Source organism: Eupeodes corollae, chromosome 3 (genome assembly GCF_945859685.1).
Source record: "Eupeodes corollae chromosome 3, idEupCoro1.1, whole genome shotgun sequence".
NCBI classification, from domain to species: Eukaryota; Metazoa; Arthropoda; class Insecta; order Diptera; family Syrphidae; genus Eupeodes; species Eupeodes corollae.
Genome location: NC_079149.1, coordinates 99,890,702 through 99,908,062, shown reverse-complemented (window position 1 = coordinate 99,908,062; position 17,361 = coordinate 99,890,702). Strand labels below are relative to the sequence as shown.

General features: G+C 35.2%; 3 protein-coding genes across 3 annotated transcripts; 2 read left to right on the top strand and 1 right to left on the bottom strand.

Annotated features, from left to right (window-relative positions):
* Window positions 1-1,675: 1,675 nt before the first annotated feature.
* On the top strand, window positions 1,676-3,919 carry LOC129949625 (geranylgeranyl transferase type-2 subunit alpha). Its single transcript, XM_056061196.1, has 7 exons — window positions 1,676-1,777; window positions 1,843-2,087; window positions 2,155-2,333; window positions 2,393-2,671; window positions 2,731-3,129; window positions 3,192-3,520; window positions 3,579-3,919. Exons 1-7 carry the CDS (start codon window positions 1,775-1,777, stop codon window positions 3,735-3,737), a joined length of 1,593 nt encoding a protein of 530 aa, XP_055917171.1. The 5' UTR covers window positions 1,676-1,774; the 3' UTR covers window positions 3,738-3,919.
* A 7,513-nt stretch (window positions 3,920-11,432) lies between these two features.
* Window positions 11,433-12,284, bottom strand: LOC129950201 (60S ribosomal protein L37a). Its single transcript, XM_056062047.1, has 3 exons — window positions 12,145-12,284; window positions 11,776-11,904; window positions 11,433-11,701 (listed from the first exon to the last, which is right to left on the bottom strand). Exons 1-3 carry the CDS (start codon window positions 12,145-12,147, stop codon window positions 11,555-11,557), a joined length of 279 nt encoding a protein of 92 aa, XP_055918022.1. The 5' UTR covers window positions 12,148-12,284; the 3' UTR covers window positions 11,433-11,554.
* A 1,009-nt stretch (window positions 12,285-13,293) lies between these two features.
* On the top strand, window positions 13,294-14,757 carry LOC129952405 (kelch-like protein 4). The gene has a single exon (XM_056064965.1). The coding sequence runs from the start codon at window positions 13,402-13,404 to the stop codon at window positions 13,993-13,995; it is 594 nt and encodes a 197-aa protein (XP_055920940.1). The 5' UTR covers window positions 13,294-13,401; the 3' UTR covers window positions 13,996-14,757.
* The last annotated feature ends 2,604 nt before the right edge of the window (window positions 14,758-17,361 follow it).

Genomic DNA, 17,361 nt, shown 5'->3' with positions numbered 1-17,361 from the left:
TCGACGCTTCATCTCAATGGACCAACAACAATGTGGGTCACTCCATCATTTTGAAACTCTTTGGTTCTATATCAAAGCACATAGACTACACTATTCCTAAACCCCAATTTGGAAAAAATGTCCAGGTATCCATTCCATCCAGAGATGAATGGAAAGACAAAAAACTCCTGGATAACAAAAGTATTAATTTTTATACAGATGGCTCCAAGACAAATGAGGGAGTTGGTAGTGGTGTGTACTCAGAAAAGCTTAATTTAAGCATCTCATTCCGCCTGCCTAATCATTGTAGTGTCCAAGCGGAAATTTTAGCGATCAAAGAGGTGATCTCCTGGCTAAGAGAAAACGTGATATCAACTTCTGATATCCACATCTTCTCTGACAGTCAGACTGCTATTAAATCTCTAGACGGTGTCTCAACCAAATCTCAAACGGCCCTCGATTGTCGATCGTCCCTTACGGAGATGGCGCAGCAATTTAACATTCACCTACATATGTTGGGTGAAAGGCCACAGAGACATCACGGGAAATTGTAGAGCCGATGAACTCGCTTAAAATAGAACCGTCAAGCCTATTTCACCTAAAAGGGAGGGGATAGGTGTACCGATAGCCACATGTAAACTTATGCTAAAAGAAACAGCTTTTGGGATAGCAAATTCTAGGTGGCACAATTTACCAACATGCGCAGCCACAAAACTTATATGGCCTTCACTGGACCTAAAGCCCTCTAGAGACTTGTTATCTCAAAGCAGACTTCATATTAGCTCCCTAATAGATGTCCTTACGGGATACTGTCTTATAGGCAGATACGCAATACGACTTTGTGTAGCCTCAAATGACTTCTGCAGGAGCTGTCTCTCACCTTCTCTGCACTTGCCCTGCTCTTTTACTAAGATGCAAACTTCATCTGGGAGACTACTCTTTTGATAATCCCAGTGAACTAGCTAAAAAGGATACCAAATATCTTCTTCGCTTTATAAAAAGCTCAAAATGGTTTGACTAGTAAGAAGTAATTCTCTAGATTCATGTGGTATCACAATGGGCCTTTTCTTTTGGCCTAAGTGTGTGGATTCTAAATGCGCAGCCATGTTAACCTAACCTAACCCACACAAATATTATGACAAAAATAATCAATTAATTCAAATCGTGTTTTATGTGCCACAAAAAAAATCTATTTTTTACACGGCTCTGAATTTAACCATGAAAAAAACTATTAATATGGAGCTGCAATTGTGTGTGCACTACGGACTCACCAAACAAACTTGCGCTCTACGTGACCCAACCAACTCAGGCGTTAGACTTTTGATGAAGTCCTTAATAACAAAGTTATGTACGTCTCACGATAATGACGTTTGACGTTGGAGTTGAAGGTTCTTTCTTGAGCTCAGCTTGTATTTTGTTTTGGCCTCATTAACAACAAAGCCGATTTGTAAAACCTACCTTTACCAGAATGTGGTATATCCTACACGTTTTTGTGTTTTGATTGGCATCAATTATGAGACAGTAATGTGTGTTTGCCATTTGATTGGCATCAATTATGAGACAGTAATGTGTGTTTGCCAGGTTTTTCGTTTCAAGCAAAATTAAAGACACACCCTTTAAATTTGCCTCTTCTACAATTGTCTTTTATTTCATTAAGCTCAAAGTTAAGGAAACTGTTTAAAATCAGCTGTTCTCTCTGACATGACATATTTGACGTTTCATAAAATTTATCAGAAGATAAGACTTGCAAAAAAAATTGTTCTTCTCCTTTAACAAATACATTTTCTTATACAAAATGGTAAATAAAACATAAGTAATTATTTATATTATTTTATAAAACTCCTATATTTTTATATTAACTAGCATGGTAGACTAAAAGTACGCACATCGGCGGAAGAGGCTGCCCGAAAGAAAAAAGAACAAGAACTCAAAGTCAAAGCTTATCGAGCTGGAATGGCAAAGATTCAATCAAAAAGATCCAAAAACGAGCTAGACGAAGAAATGCTAACAATTTCGGGTCAAATATTGGCTAGAAATCCTGATGTCTATACATTGTGGAATATTCGTAAAGAATGCATTCTCAAATTAAGTGAAAAACTAGATGAAGAGTGAGTCATAGTTCAGAGTATGTTGTTTGAAGGAGGGGAGGGTTTAAAGGTTTGTTTACTTTTCCAGGGCTAAGCAGGCTGTATTCGATAAAGATCTTGGTTTCGCCGAACAATGTCTTCTTGCCAATCCAAAGTCCTACGGCGCATGGCATCATAGATGTTGGATATTGGAAAATTGTCCTAAACCAAATATGGACCGGGAAGTTGCCTTGTGCAATAAATACTTGAAGTTAGATGAAAGGAATTGTAAGTTTCTATAATTTGATTCATAGAAAAAGATTCGTTACGTATTTATTTCCTTATAGTTCACACCTGGGACTATCGTCGTTTTGTAGTTGGAAAAGCTGGAATTGAACCTACCAAAGAGCTGGACTTTTGCACTGAAAAGATTCGCAATAATTTCTCAAACTACTCATCGTGGCACTATCGTAGCAATCTCCTACCGATAATTCATCCTCACGAGACGGACCCTCTGAGGCCTATTTCTGAGGAAAAACTTAAAGAAGAACTCGAAATGGTACTGACGGCTGCATTCACTGATCCGAATGACAGTAGTGCGTGGTTCTATCAACGTTGGCTCCTAGGTTAGTGAGAATTACTTCTACTCTCGTAGTGTTTTGCATTTTTAAGTAATCCACTTTAGGTTACTCACGTCCAGAATTGGACATTGCTGCATTCCGCATAAACAGAAAGCAAGCTGTGATTGCTTTTACCAAACCCATCACTTCCAGTGATTTCAAAATTCAAATAACTCCACCGCTTCAAGTGTTCTCAGAGTGGAAACCAGCGAATGGTTCCTCAGCTGATAGCACTTGGTTCATTGAAGGCGACTTTACAATCAGTGAAAAAGAAACTTGTAAGCCTGTTCTATGTACCTTGGAGGGAAAATATTGTGCGTTGGATTTAAAACGTTGTCATGATGGATTCTTTGGTATAAAATGTCCCAGATTCGAGTATGAATTTGGTGCTGCAGTTATTGATGAGTTGAAAAATCAACTTGATTCATGCGAACAATTGTTGGAACTTGAACCAGATAGCAAATGTTTGTTATGAAAATCACTTATAGGAGATATTTTGTTTGTCTACATAGATTCTTTATTTCAGGGACCCTTTTAACAACAGCTTTGCTTATGAGAGCCATTGATCGTAGCAAACTCCATGAAAAATCAATAGAATACTTAACAAAGCTACAAACTATTGATTCGATGCGAAAGGGATACTACGAGGATCTAGCATCCAAATGGAACACCGAAAAGTGCCTTGAAGAATGGCAAACCTCAAAGAAAATTCCCAACGAAATTAGTTTAAAAAATCTTAATCTAACATCAATCTATTATGATCAATATTTTAGTATAGCGGATGTCATCGATTTGAGTGATAACTGCCTTTCAAATCGCTCCATTCCAAAGCTGAGCTCTTTTCGCTTTGCAAAGGTAAGGAACGATTTGTTTCTTTTTCCTTCGAGATGATTGTAGTTTTCTTTTTTCTTAGAAAATATCCATGGAAAGTAATAAATTGTCGGCAATTGAAAACATTCCGAATCTTAAGTATTTAAGTGAATTATCTCTGAAAGATAATAAAGATCTGCGAGAACATGGAGACTCTTCAGTTGATGCGATATGTGGAGAAGGATTTAAAATTAATATTTAAACAATTTTGATAAGATTTTTCGGTGACTTCACTATATACATACGTACATATTTATATTATATATACCGATATATTTATTTGGTTAACAGTTCAAGACTGTTGTATATTAAGTAAATAAATGGGTTAGCATATTTTACACACATTTCAAAATATAAATAAAAACAAGTTTTGCAAGTTAAAAATGTGTTTTTGTTTTTTTTTTTTCTGGCAAAAAGCGTACTAGAAAGTTTACATCGCGAAGTTCTCAGTAAGTATTCGTAATGAGTGTGTTCGTGGTCTTAAAAACTCTTAGATGAATATGGAAAAAATGTTAAGAAAATTGAAGTTTTAGTAAACAGGGTAAGCTATGGAAGAAGTGTGGATTTGAACCTAAGTCTCTTAAAGCCCGCTCTTATGTGGGTTTATGTCATTCCACAGAGCAATTTAAATGTGTATTCCTATATAAAATTCGGTCCTCAGCGAATATTCTATAGCTAAGAGAACAGCTCGAAGCTACTTTGATTTCTTACGTTACATATCTAGACCTAGAGCCGACAGCAAATTTTAAGAGTAGAGTGATAACCAAAATTCGTTTATACAAATATTCTACACCATTCTATCAAATTCAATGGTTTGGCAGGTTTTTTGTCTGCCGTGGTCAGGGGTGAGCGTTCGAAAGTGGTCTATTTTACGACGTTGGGGTTGAAATTGTAACCATATTAGTGATTCGTCAAAAATCTCTGATTACAAAAATGCATATTTTTAACTTGAAACCATGATAACTTTTTTTCTATAATATGTAACCAAAAGAATGGTTCACTTAAATAGCACAAAACTTCCCCTGATTACAAAAATATGAGTCCAAGACGTTTTGGTTGCAGCCTTCTGCTTGGCAGACGCATCAGGTGGGTGTCCATTTGAGAGTAAACGTGCTGCTAGTAGCTCTCAAGCTGCTCTCGAGAGCGATCACGCAAGTGGACATAGTCTGGAGAGTAGCAATCGGATTTGAATGATTACTCTCGACATTCAATCTTTTATTCACACATATGTGATTAGCACCATCCGAGACAAACTCGCGGAATACCAACAAAGTTTGTATTTTGCGAGTAGCCGTCGAGAATAAACATGGCAAAGCAGTGGACATTGGAGGAAACCAATCAACTTATTGGCTTTTAAACTGTTGAAAATTGCTGGACAGACGTCTCTTGCAATTCTTCCTATTGTATATACTGCAATCCGAAAAAGATACTGAGGGCTGCTATCATCTGCACAGATCATACATGCTTACCGGATGCTAAAAGTCTAAAAGTTACTAGTATACGCTCGCGTACTGATATGGCTCCGCTTGGGTTTCTGTTTTTTTTTAAATTATATGTCCAACGTTTTGTATCAAAGATTCAATTTCACTGACTGGCAAACGGCAAAAATTTCGAAACTGTTGAGGATCTTCAATTTGAAGCCCTCTTGAAAGAGCAGACTCCGCACCAAATTGGCTACGACAATCTACCCACGGTTTGACCCAACATTTTTTTTTTGTATTCTTTAAGAACAGTGCCGATAATTAAAGCAGCTGCAACCCCACGCTTGTAAGAATACATCGCCAACTGATAATATGCTATCAAGTAGACATGATTATGAAAGTACTTTGAGCAAGAAAACTCCTAATATTCTAGCAGAGAGCTCGCGATAGCAAAATTACTAAAATTTGGCTCTCAAATGGACAGTCTCCCGAGAGTTGCTCTCATGAGTTAACTAGCAGAAGTACTCTGAGATGGACACGCACCCTTAGAAGTTTTTCAACTTAAAGGAATTTCGGTTATTACTCCACTTACAATTTGCTGCCGACTCTTAGACTAGTCCTGCCTGAATTGCAATAAAAAGGACTAGAAGATGGCACGTTTCAGCAGGAGTCACATCCGACATAGCCAGTGCTAGCTTTGGACTTTTTACTTATTAATAAATTTTTAGGACACTGGAAATCAAACATTAGGACCTTTATCCTTAAAATATCCTAAACCATGCTTAGAACAGAGCGTATAAAATATTTAAAAAAAAAAAGTCTTAACAAAAATACTGTAATACATTGAATGGGAAGGATATATGTGATTGGATTTGGAAAGACTATTGGAATCAAAAGTTAAGGGAAACATTATGCAACCATAAGCTGCATAAGACTGTGAATCTTGATTATCAAAAGTAGATTCTTATATTTATAAGCTTTTACTTATGTGTAAACCTCACATTTTTAAAATATTCGTTTTTTCCTCTTTCCTCTGATACAAGAAATTTGTCTTCCATATTAATTCTTGCTGTGATCTATAAGCCTGTGTGGTTCTTTACACACTAGAGAAAAATTAAATGAATCCTTAACATTTTTCTATCTGAAACATTTTTGTATCTCTCAAGTTTTGCCAAAATGTTTCAACTCTGTAAATTTTTATTTTCAAATACATTTTTATCAGAATTTTCAGCAGAAGGTCTGAGGAATTTCATTCGCGACCATGGTTTTAACGGTCAAGTTGCCCGCAAAAAAAAACCTTTCAAAAGTGCTGTTAGCAGAGTTTAGCGGCCCAACTTTGCAAAAGAGCATCACTCCCAGGATTTTGACTTCGGGAAAAATGCAATTTTTGCGACAAATCAAAATTAATTATCCTTGGTTTAGATGGACGACAAATGATATGGCAGAAAATAGATACAGAGCACCTTCCAAAAAATATAGTCGCAACAATGAAGCATGGTGGTAGATCGGTGATGGTTTGGGCTTGTTTTTTTTTAAGCTGGGGTAGGAAAGGATGGAAAACAGGGACTACATTGAGATTTTTAAATTAAATTTGGGAGAAAGTACACACAAATTGGATCTACAAAACCAATTCACATTTTACCAGGACAATGGCCCAAAGCATAGAGCTTATAATACTAAAAAAAGAAAAACTGTTTTTTTAGATAACTTTGGTTTTTCTTATAATTATTATACATTTATTTTAATTCTTATAAATAGAAATAAATATTTTCTTTTGCTCTATACATTTAATTAAGAACAATTATTGAAAATGAATTCTTATTCAGCTGTGAGCTGAGAAGACAAATTGATTTTTTTTAGATTTTAGATTATGATTTTATTTTAACATACATTTTTAACAATAATTTGGTTAATACAATCAATATGATGCGTGGACTTGCCTGATTGACAACTATAAGTATAGCAGTTTAAGATTAAAACGCTTCATTTAAAATTTGATGTCTATATTTACATTATTGCTGTTTTGGAATATGCATACAACTTTGTGACATCCATTTCCTGTAGAAGTTTGATGATTTCAGTATTTGAAAGAAAGTCACTTCCTAGGAAAAGTCTTCTTATTTCTCTTAGTACCGCACATCGCCCAACAAAATGAAAAATATCCTTGCGCTCTTTCAAGTTGCACTTATTGCATAAAATCGGTAAGTCCTCGCGGTGAGGAATGTAGTTCAAATTAAGGAGTTCTCCTCTTAGCCGGAACAGGCACGAAATTTGTTCGTTGGTATATTTGTCGTGGAGGTAGTTTCTTTCCGGGAGATCGTAGTGTAGTGGTAGTCTACTGTAAATCATGCGGTGCAGTTAACTTTTGACTTGCTCCGTGTATTGTCTTTTGAGGCTTCATCCAGACGAGCTATTAGACGATATAAAGTTGGCTTCCAATAGGCAAGCTTAATGTAGTAAAGGTCAACATCTAAAAAAAATAAATACGTGGCGCAACAGTCCGTAGAGAAATAGGGCCTAGTGACTTACAACTCTCAACCATTCCTGTGTGCGAAAAATTACAGGGATGAAGGCGACCTACTAATTTGAGAAAGCACTTTTTCATGACAAGAGTTACTCTTGGAGAATTTGTCAACCCCTCGCAAGAGACAGTACCCGTGAAAAAGTTAGGTGGCACATGCAGGGATTAAACCCAAGACCCTTTGCATGACAGTCCAACGCACAAACCATCACGCTACGGGTACTACAAATTATTTTTATCTTGTTAAAAGAATAAAAAGTAAAGAATATAAAATTTCGGGCCGACTACTCAAGACTTACACACTATCACATAAGTAAATATACACTAAGAAATAAAATATTAAACTTTTAAGACCAATAAACTAGAGATATTTTAGTAAAAAATAAGGCATAAATAGAGAATTTTATTTTCTATTCAAAAAAAAAAAAACAAAAATTAGAACTAATTTTCTTAAAACGATAAAAATATATCTACATTATCAACTAAAACCCTGCTTAAAATTCCATAACAAAACTTAGTATACACTTCCTAAAATTAACAAAAAATCAAGGAATAAACTAGTATCTTGTTGGATAGCTCTAATCACTGCTCTAATTCTGGACGGCATGGAAGGAACAAGTTTTCTTCTTGAATGACCTTTTTAAGCTCAGATTTGTTTTTGATGTCATGTTTTCGAATTTGGCGCTCAAGGTGATACCACAAATGCTCGATCACATTCAAATCCAGCGACTGCGGTGGAATTTTGAGTTGCTTGGGCACATTATAGAGAAGCCATTCCCTGACAATATGTAAAGTATGCTTTGGGTCATTATCTTGTTGAAAGATGAATGATCCCTCACAGCCCAGGTTCTGGGCTACCTGGTGGAGATAGTTTTTTAAAATGTCGAGGTAACCATAACGATCCGCCGTGTTCTCGATAAATACCAAATTGTATACTCCAGAAGCTGCCATGCATCCCCAAACCATAACCGATCCACCACCATGCTTTACAGTTGCAGTCATGTGCAATAGATCTAACGCTGTATTGGTTTTTCCCACACTTCCGCGCCCGTCTGACCCATGAATCTTGAATTTACTTTCATCCGAGAATATAATAACAGTATTGAACAAAGGGATTTTACTTAGGAAAATCTATCCGCTTTTTGCGATTGACTTTGCTGATAAAAGTTTTTTTTTTCTTATAGATTGCATGACTGGCCTATCTGCTCCTCCACCTGAGCTTGTAGAAGTTCGTGGCCGGCCACTGCGAGCCATATTTTTTATACTTCTCCAATATTTTTTAAACAGTTGCAGGGCTTCTGTTAGTAAGTGTAGCTACTTTACGGATTGATATCCTTTAGGTGGATTGCTTAATTATTAAGTGTTTCAAGTCCATCGAGAGTTCTTTCCCACGTTGTGCAACTTCCTAGTTTATAGAGATGATAATTCTCATTTTAAGGACTTAACTTAAGATTTTTTTTCACTTAACTATTTAGTTAAACATAAGTGTATTCAAGAACACGCACTTAGCGAGTTTGACATACCACTAGTTAGGGTGTATACTAACTGTTATGACTGTGTGTAGGTGGCCGACTTCTGGAGTATAAGGGGCCGAGTTCATAAGATTCATGGTTTTACTTAATTTTTTGCGAATATTTTCTTTATCATGGTAAGTTCACTAAAATAATTTAGTTCTAAAATTTAGACATTTCAAAAAATCTGTTTTGTATCCAAACTCCAACAACTGAATTTTGAGGAAAAGGTAGATGGCCGACTACTGGCTCCATCACCCTATTTACAGCTGTGTTCAAAATAATAGGAGTGCTTTTACAAAATTTGCTCAAGTGTGTTTTATACCATGCGTAAACTGCTAATCAGCCCATTTATCTACCGGTAAGTATTACGAGACATTAAAGATGATAAAACAATGAACTGGTTTGCAATTCATAACCGTATACATTTGTAACCAGAGATCAAATGATCTTTACTCTCAATCAGGCTATTCAAAATAATAGGAGTGTGAGTTATATTGTACGTAAAAAAAAATCAGAAACTTAAGAAAAATAAACAGTAAGTAACTAAATTAAAATAGGAATATTAAATAGTTGGAATATCGAATATCTAAACAAATTTGGTTATTTAGTGGGCCGAGGAAAGCACTGCACCGACGAAAAACGGGAAATCATAAAAAAGTTGGGAAATGAAGGAAAAACGTATAAGGATATAAAGTTGATGTTGGGGTGCTCTGACCAAATGATCGCCAATGCTGTAAAATATGAAAAAAAAGTCGAAACCCGGGGACGAAAACGAGAAACGAGTGAAAATGCCGATCGTCGTATTGTTCGCTACAGCCGAAAGGATCCTTTTGCGTCCTATAAGATGATCCAGGAAGATCTAGGTCTGGCAGTAAGTAGTGTAACAATAAGAAGGCGATTGTTGGAACACAATCCTTCCGCTCGCAGTCCACGAAAAGTGCCGATGCTTACAAAAAAACATGTAGCCGCTCATTTCAAATTTGCAAGAAGCCATGCTAATTGGCCTAGAGAGAAATGGCGAAACATTATGTGGACTGACGAGACCAAAATTGTTTTATTTGGTGGAACTGGCTCTAGGCAATGCGTCCGACGTCCAGAAAATTCCGAGTTTAAGCATCGGTACACCATTAAAACGGTAAAGCATGGAGGTGCTAAAGTGATGGCATGGGGCAGTTTCTCATATGCTGGTGTTGGCCCCATACATCAAATCATTGGCACGATGGACCAGCGCGTTTATGTGGATATAATGTCCAGTGTGATGCTGCCTTATGCGAGTTGGAATATGGCGGTTAAATGGGTATTTCAACAAGACAACGACCCGAAACACACCAGTAAGTCTGCCAAGGAATGGTTTCGGGTCAATGGGGTTGAGGTCATGGACTGGCCAGCTCAGTCGCCTGACCTCTATCCCATAGAAAATTTATGGGCAGATGTGAAAAAGGGTGTTTCTCGACTAAGACCCTTGAATTCGAGGCAGTTGTGGGACGAAGTCGAGGAAACATGGAACCAAATTCCAGTTGAGCGTTGTCAGGCCCTTGTGAGCTCTATGCCACGCAGATGTGCAGCAATTATAAAAAACAAAGGATTTTCCACAAAATACTGACAAAAAAATCTTAATATTGAATATTTTTTTTAGTTTTTTGTACTTTATTTTGTTTACTCCTATTATTTTGAACATTGTGGCTTTATTTTGATAAAATTCATGTTTTTACTACCTTATTTGTTTTAAACAAAGAAGTCTTTAAGCATAATAATAAAAGACTGGATAACCTATTTTGTACAAAAGAAAAAATAAATTTAAAAAATTATACAACTTTTGAGTTACGATTTAATCTAAAAAGAACAGGCACTCCTATTTTTTTGAACACAACTGTACAAATAAACGGTATTCAACCTTCGTAAATTTAAAACTTGACAGTTTTAGATCTAATCTATTTTAGCATCTGTTTTTGGTACCTATATGTTCCAATAGAATAGAATACTCTTGCAACGAATGGCAAACAAATCTTCCATACCTTCAATCGCATTGCTAAAAGACATGAAACTTATCACGAATTTAAAATGTTGGGAAAAAATTGTTGTTTGGATGAAAGCCGACACTGTTTTGTTACCATTCCGATGCGACGAGGGCTTGTGACAAAGCCGAGTATTCATTGTTTTCTTTGAAACTGATATTTATATCTTGTAAGGTTTTAAGTAAGACATTCTAGGCATAAAATACAAATCAAGACGCAAGCCTCTTTAAATTCCCAATCAATCAAACATCTGATAAACAACCACAGTAAACAATCCAATATGTATACAATGAGAGCACACAGAATCACTCCAAGCTAAAATAGTTGCAATTTCCTCTGAATATATTATAACTTGTTTCATATATGGTCCAAAATTCCTTTTTATCCGGTTCTGAAATAACCATATTTTGCACAAAAAACACTCACTTCTTTAAAAAAATCATTTTTTTTATTTTCACATTTCTGTCTGGTGAGAACAGTTCCAAGCAAAAAAAACACTTCTCCAATGAAACATAGTAATCCTAGTAAAACCTTAACAAGTGAACAGTTTATTGTTCCTTGGTTTCACGAAGACGCCTCACAGCAGACCTGACAGAAGCAGCAGCAGTTGTGGAGTACACCCATGCACCACCAGCAACAACACGCTTGCAACGCTTGCATGACCAGATGCCGACGCAGGCACGCTTCATGGCATCCTATAAAAGATCAAACAGAAGAAGTTCCAATTATTTTCTATTTCTAGACATTTGAGAGTATATCAAAAACTTACCTTGCCACAGAATGTGCAGGTATATTTGGAATGCTGGGTGATTTCCATTTTCTTCACCATTTTACGGAGGGAAGCACCATAACGGGTACCATATTTACCTACGATTCCAACCTTCTTTGTACGCTTGGCCTATTAAATTAAATAAAAGAAAATACACACATCATTAGATTTCTTTCAAATTCACTTGTCTGTCGTTCGCGAATACAAAATTCACTTTGGTAAATATTCACATAAAATTGAAGTCACATAATCTTCGAATGAAAAGTTTGATTTTTATTTTTTACCAATAGTTTTTTAATATTTTGAATTCATTTAATTAGAGTTAAAATTACAGATTTTCATAATATATTTCGATTTATTTTTTCGTACCATTTTTTAGCTGTTGTTCTGTCAAAATTTGAACCGGAAAGAGAGGAACAGCGACGCGAAGTTAGTTGTGAGTACAAAAATTATTATGGAAAAATGTCTCAGTAGAACAACTAGTTATGGATAGAGGGCGATACCATCGAAAGGGACTGTTTGTAAGGCAGAGTTAGCAGTAGCAAACGTATTAGACCGTTTTATGTGAAATTATTTCTATAAACTACAATTTAAAAAAAAAAATAGACCTTTCATTTGACTGGTTTTTTAAGGTGTCTAAATCTTATTTTCTGCTATATATTACTTTGCTTGCTAAAAATTTGTTGGAACCCGTTTATTACGTCAAAATCGTAGATGCTATCTATTTTTGTCATGGTTTCTTTGTAGATCGATATTCAACACAGATAACATTGACAGAAACCAAACATTAAGTTTTTCACTTTTTTAAAAATTAAAGACGGTGTACTCTCTCTGTTCACACTTGACAGAAAACAACAAAAGTCAAAAATATAGTCAAAACTTCATTTTTTTTAATTAGTCGGAGCGCGATGAAATCTTGAAACGTCAAATGAATGTCGACCGAAATCAGATTTAATGTCATTGGGTGTCATTGTTTTACTAAAACGTCAAAACATGGGGTGCATTTATATATGAATTGTTGTGCAAATCTAACAAATGCATCTTTCTCAAATACAAAATGTGATATTTAAATTAATTTAAAACGCAAACATTCACATATTCATATGTATTTACTCTAAATTTAAATTTTAAGCAACAGTAAACTGCAGAAAACAGAAATGAGTTCGAATTTTTCGAGATTAACAAGTAAATAATCTTAACATATGGTTATATTTTGATAGATTACTCAAACCAGAAATAGTTTCATCATTCAAAGAAAAACTATGTGCAATTAGTTTTTTGAACATTATCATCTAATTACAAAAATCGAAATTCAAACATCAGCAGGGAAATCAGCAGAGGCCCGTCCAAACATCTGAACGCGTCTATCACAGTTTTGTTTATACACTCCATAGTTCTTAAAATATCCGCTCTTTGAGATAATGGCTACAGATCGTTAGAGAGGTTAATTTTTTGATATTTTGTAAACAAAAAAGTTGTCGCCGCTCGCTCTTTTGATTTAAGTTTTGGAAATTTAAATTTGTATTCCTCCCTACAAAAATTTATTTTAAAGCAGTAAGTTACTGAACCACGATTTTATTTTGGGTCTTCCTTAAGAAATAAAATGTATTCATCTAGATTTCCGAAATGACAACACTAAATTTAGCAAAAGAAACCGAAACATTCCTCTACAAATGTGATGGACACTCGGCAAATATATCCCAAAAATTGTTGAATTTATATAAAAAAGTCGAATTTTGCGATACCATTATCTATGCTGGAAGCAATTCGATTGAAATAGAAGTTCATTCAGTTGTCTTAACTGCTCTCAGTGATTATTTTTCTGAAATATTTCGTGATGAGCAATCAGAATCCAGAATAATAAACCTCCAAGAAATCGATGCTTCCGCTCTAAAATTGGTCATAGATTTCTTGTATTCGGGTTGCATTGAATTGAGGCTTGAGACTGTGGAAAGAATATTCCGAACGGCGGAAGTCTTAAAGCTGCACGATCTATTAAATGTCTGCTATGATTTCATAGACAAACACACTACACCTCAAAACTGTCTGGATTTTTTTCGATTAGCCAATGAGTTTAAATTCCCTGCGCTCCAAGACAATTGTTTGGCCTATGCCTATGCTCACTTTGAGGAAGTTATAAAGCAACAAAATGTAATGGTGCTTAGCGAAGATGAGTTAAAGGATTTTCTCTTCTATGAAAATCCTATGAAAAACCCGTAGTAACTGTCAGCTGGCAAATTTGGATGGAAATTTGTGCGTTTTTGGAGGATTGAACAACGATGAATTCGTTGATTTGGGAGAGATTTACGATGTTGCGAAAGGCTATTGGTATGATTTCCACGTTTTATATAAGCCAAGCAAGAATTCTAGAATATTAGCACACAATGGAGGGTTGTGCCTTGTGGATTTTGAAAACGGTCTCTTGCAATGTTACCATTTCTTCAACAGTGAGTGGACTTTTGAAGTTTTACCCAAGAGACAACTTAAAAGTTTCAGTTTAGCTGGAATCGGTACGCATATATACATAATTGGAGGCAAGACGAATGGTGATCATGTGAGTACTGTCTTGCGTTATGATACAACCAATAATAAACTGAGTGAGGTGGCATCATTGCCTAATGCCCGTTCATCGGTGAATGCCCACGTTTTTCGAAATAAAATTATAATTTGTGGCGGTCATCCGTGTTGGCGATCGATTCAAGAGTATAATCCTGACATTGACACTTGGACTAATTTGAAACCTCTTGAAATGGATCAATATTACGAGCCGCTAATTTGTTCTCTATCTCCTTGGATCCAATAATAATTTTGTTTTTGAATTGAAATTTTCGGGTTGTTAAAAGAAATTATCATTTTTTTACAAATTATTGATTAATTGAGATCACCATCAGTATCGATTTACTTATTGCATTTGGACTTATATATATATATGTATTCTTTTCTTGTTATGGCAATAGCCGTATATGTATATTTAAGTTTTGAATACCCAAACCCAAAGCATTTGAAAGTATAAGTTAACAATGTTATTTATTCAAATCTAATACTTTCCTTATATACAACTATTGTAATCTAGGATAAGTTATTTTTATACCTTTTGTTAATAAATGAAAACTTAAAAAGAACGTATTAATGTATTTATTTAAATGCTTTTAGCAGGATATTTTTTTTAAAACAGAAGCAGTTAAAGTGTTCTGATTAAGGCCAAAATCTGGACTTTCAATTTGTATACAAAGAAAAATGCAAACATTTTTAAATTTTAGCTATTCCCTTATAAAAGTGAAGAATTTTTTTGTAAACACCAGCTTTCGCAATTCTTTGATAAACAAAATATTAATGATTTATTCGCATAATCTATGGTTGCCACTTTTTCAACTATCAAGAAGAGAAAATTTGAAATCACTGTCAAAAGACACATTTCGCCTCTTTGCAATTGATTTATTTTTTATTTCAGATCAATTCAGCAGATCTAGATTTTTCGGCAGATTTACCGAAAAACAATTTGTGTCGTGTTCCATGCATAATGCCCTTATCTCTATTTAACGTTGTGTAGGTCCATCATATTAAAAGATCTTTCATATTTTGGCAGATTTTTCGTAAAACATTTTAATCAATTTTATATCAACTATGGCTGCGTTGAATCTTAGACAGATAGGGTATCCGGATACCTTTTTGTTAGTGTTTTACGTGCAAAATAACAGCTGATCAAAAACAGCTGAGATGTCAAAAAAGGTATCCAAGAATATCTGGGGTAGATTCTTGTTTCGAACGTCGAACAGTGCGGTCGCATTCATTCGTTTCTCGTGACATATTTCTATTTCTATATTTCAAGTAAATTAAAAGTTAAATAAAATTTGCAAAAGTGTATTCCAAAATCAAGAATAGTTTTTCAAACTCTAACTCCGCTGTTTATAATAGTATTCCCTATATAAAGGTGGTTCGTGGTAAAAAAAGACGGGCATTTTTCACTCCAAAAATGAATGACTCTGGAGGGTGGCCGCAGAAGCCACCCGCGAAATTTATCAAGGGCATAGCTGGCTCGAGCGGTGCGGCCAAAAAACCATCAGATTTGCTTAATAAAGCGGATATTAATAAAATCTACTCAAATGTAGAGGGTTGCTATAGTAATTTTGTTTCCTCAGAAAATATAATGATGGATGAAACTCCAAATTCCAAAGTGGATATTAATTCAACCGTTACAGACAAAGTAACGGATCATAGTTTGGTTGCATCGAACAAGTTGCAACAATTGCTTGCAAACGACAACGACTGCTTTATAAAAGTAGTTGAAAGGAGAAAGAGAGCTGCACAAAACAACTTGCCATCCTCTTCCAAAAAATCAAACACAGAGAACATCAACAACAACAACCGATTTATTTTACTTCAAAACCAAGACAAGGATGAAGATAAAGAAACACCTAGTGACGTTATTAACCATCAGCCTGAGGGAGACAAATGGTGTCCATACATCAACGTTTCGGGATTAAAGACCATCGCAATTCATAAATATCTTATGGAAAACTTCACCGATGAAATGAATCTCAATAGAGTGCAACTCGTCAACCGTGGTCATGGAAACTCGGCAATTCGAGTTAAAAATGTAAACCTGCATAACATTCTGTTTAATAATTTCAAAGAGAATAACAAAATAGAAGGTTATTCATTTACACCTAAATCTTTGCGAAATCCTTCAATTCTGATGAAAGGCTTAACGGGCTACTACCCCCCCAATGAGGTAAGAGAGGAACTTTTAAAATTAGATAATTCCTTAAATATTATTCTTATTAAACCTTTTACTACTAAATGGTCAAGAGAAAATAACTTTGACCTTGATATTTTCATGTGTACTGTCGGCAGCTATGTTGATATTTCTAAACTTAAAAAAATTAAACTTGTGCTTCACCACAGAGTTTGGTGGGACTCTTTCAAAAGAGAGGGCCCATTACAATGTTACAACTGCCAAAGGCCTGGTCATGGCAAAAGATATTGTGCGTATAAGCCAAGGTGTGTAAAATGTAATATTGCGCACGATGCCAATAATCCAGAGGCGTGCTCAGTTAAGGCAAATGAGGATGGTTCCCTCTCAGAGCCATACTGCGTTAACTGTGAAATTTTTGGTCATCCGGCTAATTACAGTAATTGCCCTAAAAGGATTCAATATATGAAAAATAAAGAAAAAAGAATTGCACTTAGCAATAAAATTAAATTTTCAATAGTGGCTCAGGTCAATTCTGTTGTTTTTAACAACAATCAAAAGATCTCTTACGCAGATATGGTTAAAAATAACATTTCAAACCAACCTGCCAATAACAAAACATCTGTTCCCAAAGTAGGTTCTTCATCTATATTCGGTGATTTTATGAATGAATCTATAAAACTTTTCGGTTTGCCGATCAACATTTTGATAGCAAAAGTTAAAGTTTTTTGGTCGGAGTATCAACTCCTAGACGAAAAAGATAAAGCGGGGAAATATCTCGACTTTATTATGAATCTTTCACCATGAATATAAAAGCGCTGTCCATTAACCTTAGTTCGCTCGTCTCCAATGAGAAATGTTTTGGATTTGAGCCTTCTTATGAAAGATATTAA

What these genes read in the sequence shown, in the direction of transcription:
- LOC129949625 (XM_056061196.1), top strand. An exon ending in AGTGAAAAACTAGATGAAGA is followed by an intron (nt 2,088 to 2,154) that starts GTGAGTCATAGT and finishes TTACTTTTCCAG; the next exon opens with GGCTAAGCAGGCTGTATTCG. An exon ending in GAAGTTAGATGAAAGGAATT is followed by an intron (nt 2,334 to 2,392) that starts GTAAGTTTCTAT and finishes ATTTCCTTATAG; the next exon opens with TTCACACCTGGGACTATCGT.
- LOC129950201 (XM_056062047.1), bottom strand. An exon ending in CCTGCACATTCTGTGGCAAG is followed by an intron (nt 11,702 to 11,775) that starts GTAAGTTTTTGA and finishes GATCTTTTATAG; the next exon opens with GATGCCATGAAGCGTGCCTG.
- LOC129952405 (XM_056064965.1), top strand. Translation starts at nt 13,402, where the DNA reads ATGACAACACTAAATTTAGCAAAAGAAACCGAAACATTCCTCTACAAA.